This window comes from Bombus vancouverensis, chromosome 12, assembly GCF_051014615.1.
Source record: "Bombus vancouverensis nearcticus chromosome 12, iyBomVanc1_principal, whole genome shotgun sequence".
NCBI classification, from domain to species: domain Eukaryota; kingdom Metazoa; phylum Arthropoda; class Insecta; order Hymenoptera; family Apidae; genus Bombus; species Bombus vancouverensis.
Genome location: NC_134922.1, coordinates 7,238,313 through 7,248,141, shown reverse-complemented (window position 1 = coordinate 7,248,141; position 9,829 = coordinate 7,238,313). Strand labels below are relative to the sequence as shown.

Sequence of the window (9,829 nt, the reverse complement as noted above, 5' to 3'; positions counted from 1 at the left end):
GTCTATCTCTCCTATTGTCGTTCTTATCATCTGTCCTTGTCGCACATTGATGCCTTCCTTATTCCACTCGGGCCTTACTCTGTCCTTGTCGCAAAATATTGCTTTCCTTGTCTACGAACGCCTAATATGTCGTCATCTACTGCCGGATACACCAAGTTACGGTTCCTATCGCCCATGCTAGATGGCAGCACATGGATTCTTAGTAGACAAGGAAAGCATCAGTGTGCAAGAAGGACAGCGTAGGGCGTGAGTGGAACAAGGAAGACATTAATGTGCGACAAGAATAGATGATGCAAACAACAATAGAAAGAAAGATGGACAGTGTGCAACAAAGACAGACGATAGAGACGATAGTAGAAAGAACGAGTGACAGTGTGCGACAAGGACGGACGATATGAACGACGATAGGAAAGATAAATAGCGTGAGACTAGGACAGATGAATTATTCAAACTTACAACTAATTTAATCGTAAGCAGGGCTATTTTTTGAGTTTCTCCTTCCCAAATTTTATGTTAAAGTCCCTCGTGCGATACGCCTCATTGAAGGATTGGAGTTGGTAGTTCTAGAAATGCTGAACAGACTATTAAATAATTAATCACTTGATTAACTTTCATTGAACGTGTATTAAAGTCTTTTTATAATATACATACTATATAAAAGTTAAAATTTAATAATATTTTCGCGACTATTAATCTATCTTACCTAACTAATGTTATAAGCGTGTAATACAATATATCTGTTAACTGATCCTTATAAACTATTTATATAAACTTTAATTTATTCTTTTATATTTAATTTCTACATGGTAATATAATACCAACAATGTATTTTATGATATGTATGTATATGTATACTATTTATTTTAAGAGTGTATAAAATATATGAAACAATTTGCGGGACGTCTTTCGTCTTCTTGTCTTTGATGAGAAATTCGTGTAATTTGACGAAAATTTCTTCTTGACTGGTTAATGTCCCCATAATTCTTTTTTCTAATTTTCTTAAATGGTCATTATCCAAATTCGTTGTTAAATGTTAAAGCCTAACGGTTGCGACACTCTTGTATTCAATTTAAAATATTCGAAGATAAGGGAAAGTAATATTTCTTTTTATGTGTTGTATAATTGCTTTTGCTGCAACATCAGGAAACTGCAACAGGAATCACGAAATCTTCACCACATCAAGAAAATTAGTTGTTGTTAGTTCTAAATGTTTTGTGGTTATGTTTATGATTTCCAGTGCGTTTATATTGTAAGAAGTATTAAAAAAGTTATTAACTTTTTTAATATTGTAAGAATAGTGGCTATTAATTTCTAATAGTATTGAATAAATGCTTGTATAATAATTATGTTGTACAAATAAGAATGAATTATATATTATTTAACTTAGAACTAAGTTATATTTGTTATTACATTTAAGTTATATAAGTATCTAAGTGCGTGTAGCACTAAGAATTCTCTAGATGTAAATATAAAGATGTAAAATAAAAATATAAATAAGATATAAATATTAGATATAAATCATGTGAAAATGTACATTAAATATAATATATGGCTATCTTAAAATGACAAAAGTCTTTTAACCAGTAAACTGTTTATACTCGTCATGAAAAAATTCATCTGTGTCCATCAATATTACAGATTAGATACTAAAGCATAACAATTTTATTCGCTTTCAATCTTCAATCGAAGTATTTTCAATATTGATGTCATTATTTTGCACATATTCCTTTCTATTACGTTTATTTTCGACTTGTGTCCTGAATAATAATTAATTTTATATAATTTTATATAATAATTAATAATTGTTCTATCGACGTTGAAACTTTAACCGTGAGTAGCATACGTTTAATAATAATAGATTCTTTTAGGAGAGTCAGTATGGAAAAGTTAGTCTGTATTTGCACATATCTCTCATATCGCCATCCAAAAAATAAGGCTTTGTTTTATCGACGTACGAAATCGAGCAAATATAAAAAAGGTGCTCACAGTAACATAAAAGAGTCTCGCGCGTTCAATCCTAAATTATGAATGCTGAAAATAGGATACTGGAAAAGCTTGCAGCCAAGTCAATCACCGATGAACCCCTCCCAAATTTCCTTTACGAACCTAAAAGAAAAGGCGAATCAGGTAGCTACTTAAAACATGTATGACATCATCATCAAGCAAGGTATAACCAAAGGAATCTCAATTACCTTCCACATTTTCAGAACTAAAAGTCCAAACGATGGTATATTGAGGAAAAATCTAAAACAAGAAATTACAAGGACAATCAGCAATACCGATCAAGCAAATTATAACCTGGCCTTCTCATTGGACCGAGCAGGTATAATAAGCGACACTAGTGTCAATATGGTTATGAGAGGCAGGACATAAATCATCTATTGTTGCAATGCCAGTATTCCACAAACTGGAACAAAGCTTCATTATAAAACTCCAGAAATTGAATTACTGTCTGCCATTATTATGTAATGTAATGCGACATAACCCCACAATAGCAATTTGCATAGTCACACACTTGTTCCTGGAAAGCTTCAACCTATTGATCTAGATCCATAACAAGATATGAATATTAAGGCCAAGCTTATGTATGTAAACTTTATGTAACGTAAATAACGATAGAGATTGCATTGGTTAAATAAAAAAAAAAATCTACATTCAATCGAAGAATAATGTTAGGTAGGATAAGGAGTGAACATTTACTCTTTTAATTAACTACAGGATAATTGTATGAAGATGCTATATGTTTATGGATGTACATCCGACTATTTTCGATAGGAGTTGTTTTTAATACGAGCGAAATTATAGATTGCCTTTCTCGTCTCTTTGAAGTTTACGTTTGTTGTATCTGTTGTAATAAGGTAAAATACGACGCAGCTGTGTTGAATACCTGAAATAAAACTTTTGATATCTTCATTGCTTTACCTTCTAATCTCGTAAGAATTGATCTTTCTTCGACGTAAAGATATTACATTTTTAAATTCAACACGGTTTAATTAATATTAAATATTATAATAATAATAAATTATAATGTAATAATAATATAATATTATACATTATTTATATATAATATTATATATAATAATAATATTATAATAATAAATTACTCACGGCCGTTAATGTATGGATAGACAACGTTTGGAAAGTTAATGCTGAAATACTGGAATATTGCTGCGCCCTAACAATCATAAGGCAAAGGTGTCGCTGATAAATTGGCGGTAAATCGTACCACGGTACATTGAAATAGACTGCATGACCTATTTCTTGACTTTCTTGAACGAGGATTTCACCAGGCCAACACCATAATAAGAGGTGTACCGCCATAGAAATGAAATAAGATATAAATTTCACTAGATCGGCCTCTGCTTTCCCGGTATCGAGAATTGCATACCCACTTAAACAAACTTCTATTCCGCTAGTAAGAATTTGCAGGAAAACGATGGGTGTTAATAAATTATTCACCTCATTCACCACACTGTATAGAAGTAGTACTATCGTCAAATATACGAATTGAAGAGAAATCAGTACGATTTAATGGTGATACAAAATATTAGTTACAAACAATTTATTAATAAAATCAAAAATAAGGCAGGATTGGAAGTAGAAAAATATTTACTGTATTATTCGCTGATGATGGCGAATACATCTCGTTAGATCTACCTTTATCTTTTGCGTGTAATTTGGATTGCAATTTATTTCAGTTCCTATATTACTGATCCAGGTATTGATTAATTTAAATTGAGCAGACACATGTAACATCGTGGTCATAAATGAGCAATCCAAACCGGCGATTGAAGTGATAGATAACGCGGCTGATAAAAGTTGACAAATGAAAGCGATTTCGAACTTGGGAGATGCTGAAATGTCTGTGCCGTACCTAATAACGAGATTAAGCATAGTGAATGGGGAATAATAAATTTTAGGTGTAAATAAAATAAGATAAACATTATCGATAACAAATATTGTATGATCTAAACATTGCAGTAAATATATTTCTATTAGTTTCGCTTTGTGATCAACGACGAAGAAAATCAAAGTAGAAAATATCTTTACCAGACGATGAAAGGTAAATGTCGACTGTTACTTGTACTATTGGCGTTGTAGTCAAATCTAAAATAATCAACAGCTGCAGCGCTGGAAAAAGTGATCACATTGCACACGCAAGATGAATAAAAAACTATCGTACAAATACGTGCCCAATAAGCGAACTGTATGTAAGATTGTATTTCATTCGAATCGTTGGCAGTATCCCACAAACTTTTTATTTCGTAATAAAGCATATACGATCTTTCTCTTCTTGCTATTAGGTAAAACATTTTGAACAACGTTTGTCCGAGCGTGGTTACAATGCTTCCTGCCCCTAATTCGAGAAGGGATTTAATTTATTATTCTCCCAAAACATAGAAGGTCGCTCAAAAAATGTCAGATATAAGTGGATTCTACTGAAACTTACCTGCTAGGATCTCTATGTTCCCCCAATTCACTGCTATCAACATAATTTCGGGCACAAAAACACTAATGAGTGATATTAGTGTGAATGTTAAACGGACATATGAAAATATTTTGCTACACGTCGAACTTTTCTGTTCGATGGGCCACATTCCAACTATACTACAAAGGATTTTGTTCGGTAGTATGTAATAATCGAATGTATTTGATAGCTCTTTCATCTTCTCTGCTCATATGAAATTGGATACGTCTACGACTAAAACTCTTTCTCGTATATGTCTTAATAAAGTTCCCCAATAGGGAATTCTTTATGCCAATATTATAGGTTAAACACTAAAATATAAGGTTTTATTCGCTTTCCCTCTTTAGCCGAAGTATTTTCAGCACTGAAGTTATCAGGATAAGAACTGTTGTATCAGAAACAGAGCTTTGTAATTCCGAAGAGAAAATAAAGCATTCCTTCTATTGATGTCATCATTTCATACATATTCCTTTTCATTTCGTCTATTTTCGATTTATGATCTGATTAATAATTGATGTCGTAAGTAGTAGGAACGACATATAAGTTGATACAATTTTCTTCCGACGTTGAAACTTTAATCATAGGTAGCATACGTTGAATGGTAATAGATTGTTTAGGAGAGTTAGTATGAAAATGGTAGTCTGTATTTGCACGTTTCTCTGGTATCATCCAAAAAATGAGACTGTATTATATCGACGTACGAAAGATAAAATAGTTAATACGTAAAAATAACATATTTGAATAAACTTAGTTCATTTATGAATACTAGCTTTTTTTAAACATGATGAAAATACATAATGAAATAATAGAATGAAAAATTACAAAGGATGAATGAATCTTAAAGTAACTATACAGTAGCTTATAACTAATTTATGTTTTATACATAATATAAGTCATAGTTTTATGAGGTTTATTCACCTTACAACAATCTTTTCTTCCTTGGCAAAGTAAAGCTGTTGTGAAATTGAAAAAAGAAGCTCAATGCACTATCGCATTTTTATCGATCGTTGAATTTCTGTTTGCCGGAAATAACACGCAAATAATATGAATTCGATAGATACACAAATTTTTCACCGATTATATTTAAAAAAATCTAAGAGAGGATGATAAGATTTTGCAACCGCGAAAGGAAGCAAAGCGTTACGCGAACTTACAAATAATGCCATATTTTTCATATTTGCAGTGAACATTTCACCCAAAAATGTGATTGGAGTGAAGAGAATAGGATGATTGGAGTGTGATTGTAACCCATAAAACACGGAGAGATTAAAAGTTAATAGCACGACTTTCGGTAAGCACGTCAAGCTATTTTCTACCCAATTTGTTATCTAGAAACATACATATGAAACCACCTACAACCGTAGAGAATACAAGAATCATCACCGTTAAGATTGGTTTTACGGGAATCCTGCTTTTTATCAAAATTATTTCCGTACGAGAGCTCAGTGCGCTGTGTTCACTCACGTAGGACACATAGACACCAATTATGATGAAAGATTTCTTTAAATTACCTGTAATAAAATTGAGAAAGATTCAAGAATCATATCGATACAGATAAGGACCCATTATACTGACCAAGAATATGCGAACAGTAACTTCAAAATTGTACGTGGACGTAGTTGAAAGTATAAACTTTCAAGTATGTACGCATAGAATGCAAATTAATTGTGTAAAAAAGCAAAATTGATTGAAAAATCATCACTTTCATTCAGACACTTCGCAAAATTGTTAAAAAGGAGCTCCATTAAAAGTTGTATGTGAAGGTTCTTGGGATATTTTCAACTTTGTACAACAATTATAAAAGTTTATTAATTTTTCGTACTCGATTTATAAAAACTTTATCACTTACAAAACTGATAAATTTTCTTGAAAAAATATAGAAAAATATACAATGATTCACAACAAATTACAGTAATATAAAACTTACTTTTCAAAAACAATTAAGATACAACAATTATTTTGTTGAAAATTATATCGTCTATTATTTACTTGAAATGAAAAAAATATTCGCAATGATTACATAAATTAGATTTTCATTTTACTGTCACAGTAATAATACATTAATTCAATATTACATACATTCATATAATATATTTTAAATATAAAACATTTAATATGTATTGAAATACTTCTTTTTACTAATAAATATCGTTTAAACCTTACATGTACTTTATTCGATTATTCTACTGTAACTAATCACAAAAATTATATTGTTGGGAATTTTATGCTTACACACTGTAATTAATTTACAGCGCAAAGATAGTATTGGTTGTTTAATGTTTGTTATCTATAATCTATAATCTAATATAAAAAATAATATAATCTAATAATATAATATAAAAAAATAATATAATATAAAAAGAAATACATATAGTCTTCATAAGGAAAAGTTTGAAACGTCAAAGTTTCATCAACAATATTATGCAACTATCCTTCAAATAAATGTTTAGTACATTAAAAGCTAATTGAAATAAAAACCATATATAACCAGTCTTATTATCTCAGTCCCTGTTAGCTTATATTTATTAACTTTTACATCAGTTTTTTATGTATACTTAGTCAACTTTCTGTTTATTTTACAACTTATCTGTCGCTTCTAACCTCGAATCGCTCTTAAACCTTCATTATTTGCAGACGTAGACTAAAGCTTCTACTTTTCTAATTTGTTTGTTGAAGAATGATGCTCTAAAATTAATCATCATATTTATATTTTTAATAAATATTGTATCACATGACTATAAAATTGCCCTCCGAAATCAAAGCCAATATTTCCTTGAATAAAATTCTCATTTGCAATTACCATCCTTTAAATTCATATTAATTAGGAAATCAACAATATATTTATCCTTTTCTATAAAATGTTCAGTAAATTGCGACACATAAAATTTCAGCAAATTTGTAGGCAATTGACCAAAATTCCTATTCTCTAAATCTACTGCATACAATAAAAATCGTCGAGATGTGAGAGGTAGATTTTCTTTAAGTAAGACTCGTCTTTCAATGATCATTAAATCTTTCAGTTTGTTGTGACGAACGGTATTGAGGACTTGTCCATGTTCAATAAGCTGAAAACATAATATCATAATAATTAAACCATTAAACAGAAATATAAAATTAAAGGATAAAATATTAAAACAATAGACTTTAAATACATGTTCTGTAAAAAATTGGACATCATCCGGTGAAGCTGTTTTTAGCAGCATTTCCAAATAATCTATAAATGCAGAATAAAATGTACGATACATGCACGTCGATGATTGTCAAATATAACTCAAGTATTTAGAAAACAAGATAACACGGTTATAAAATTGAGCTGCATTTTCTTGCTTCAAATCTTTCCTCCCTAAAAATTAAAAGTGACAGTAGGAAGCATATAATTTAACCTTTACAAACTTTTAATTCAAAATATGCATAGTGATACCTACTTTCATAATCTTCCTGATGTTGGTTCACTAAATATTTGTATAAAGTTGCACCTTTGGAATCACATATATTTCTAATTTTAGAATTATCGCATACGAGGAATAATTTCATCGCAAAGTCAGTATTGTCTAATGCATATGAGTAAAGTTTATTGAATATCTCCCTGCAACCAGTTAAAATCAATTAAAGTGATCAAGTAACATAAATTACTTAAAATAAATACTTTGCAGATATATATATATATAAAACAAAACATTCTATTTTGCAATATTACTTTAGGTTTTCCTTATTCTCATTAATCCATTTCGCAATATCTTTAATTATTTGTGTTAAGTTTTCATTATTCACAAGGTTTATAAGATTAAGAAGTTTCGTAAAATCGTATCATCAGCATATAACGATCCTCCTGGTTTTGGTAATGAGTTCTCATCATTATAGCACATCCACGGCCGCGGCCGCAACTGATTGAATCCATTTCCACCTTAGGAAAGTTCAATCTATAAAATAAAATACGAATGATACCTTTCGCAGAACATATATTGATTAACTGTAAAAATTACGAGTTTGCTTAAAAACAGATATTTTTTACGACAAATTCATGTATAAAATATAAATTTCTCAATATTCATTTATATAGGGATTAAAATTTACTTTAGAGATCAATAAATTATTGACACTTCTTTGCAATCTTACAGCTTTCTATATATAGGTTCCGACAATGCAAGTTTTTAGGCGAAAAGTCTACTGGTTCAAAAGTTATAATTATCGCAGTGACTACGTAAAACTTCTGGTAAAACCTCACTTTATTTTGATGCTATATTGCTTTTATCCATCATCTGATTGGTCCGCACAGATCAACATTCACACGCTCTCGGCTTCCGCTTACCTCGTACAAAAATCAACAAGCGATCCTCTGGACCGCTTCCGTCAACGATGTCATCAAATCCATATTATTAAGATGCAAAAAACGTCGCCACAAAAATTTGCGCTGAGGATCGGCAAATATATCGTCATAGAAGAGATCCCCTCTCGGACTTAGTCCTTTGCTGGCCGCCAATTTAATTCTATATTACCATACTATCCCTAGCTGTAGTTAAATTTACCATAAATTAGCTCGTATTAACGTAATGCCTGATGGCGGCCGGAAAATAAATATTAACCCAAACGCATTTACCTACAAACTCCATGTTGTGATTGACTGTTTTATGTACATGTCCCTGTACAGTGGGCTACTATGCCTACGACATAGTGGGAAAACAGGACTTGCGACTCAATAGTTAAAAGTACCGATTTTTCCTTTGTCAATGTATGTACAGTAGAAAATACGTTTGGTTTGTCAGAATCTGCAAAACATTTTGAAATACAAAAAATAAATACAAAATGAATATTTCCTAATTATAATATAACTAATAATAATTCTTGTTTTTACACATTCAATGGTATATATTGTTCACATAGTTAATGATATTGATTATTTGTTAGATTATAATTCTTGTAGAGAACAGTGTTCTGCCTCGATTCTACAAATACTGTTAATTATCCTGTAGGAAGAACCTCTGCATGATCATACATTATTAGTACCTTATACTACAAATAGCAGATAAAATACCTAATGTTAATATAAGGATGCTTCAAGATAACAATGATATATGTTTTTATTAATATAATTACCAAATAATGATATATGTTTTTATTAATATAATTACCAAATAATGATATATATTCTTATTAATATAATTACCATACTTCCTCTAGACAACATTTAGACAACATAGAAATGTTGCCAGTATTTGGTAGAATTCTTTGTGTATCTAATGGAAATGGAACTATTTAGTAAAGACGAAGTGGTATCTTTACATGCTCAACTTCAGTGAAAACGGTCTTTATCCTAAAAAGATTAACAATATTGGTTTTTATTTAAACATACAAGTATCAAAA

General features: G+C 30.4%; 2 protein-coding genes across 2 annotated transcripts; both read right to left on the bottom strand.

Moving 5' to 3' along the window:
- Positions 1 to 2,767: 2,767 nt before the first annotated feature.
- On the bottom strand, positions 2,768 to 4,863 carry LOC117155069 (odorant receptor 4-like). Its single transcript, XM_033330627.2, has 5 exons — positions 4,451 to 4,863; positions 4,051 to 4,357; positions 3,614 to 3,874; positions 3,109 to 3,472; positions 2,768 to 2,887 (listed from the first exon to the last, which is right to left on the bottom strand). Exons 1-5 carry the CDS (start codon positions 4,665 to 4,667, stop codon positions 2,831 to 2,833), a joined length of 1,206 nt encoding a protein of 401 aa, XP_033186518.1. The 5' UTR covers positions 4,668 to 4,863; the 3' UTR covers positions 2,768 to 2,830.
- Positions 4,864 to 6,471: 1,608 nt separating this feature from the next.
- On the bottom strand, positions 6,472 to 8,366 carry LOC117155071 (uncharacterized). The gene is given in 6 exon segments (XM_076623498.1): positions 6,472 to 7,533; positions 7,621 to 7,811; positions 7,894 to 8,054; positions 8,166 to 8,274; positions 8,277 to 8,327; positions 8,330 to 8,366. Coding segments are annotated over 6 exon segments (828 nt in total). The 3' UTR covers positions 6,472 to 7,254.
- Positions 8,367 to 9,829: the final 1,463 nt, after the last annotated feature.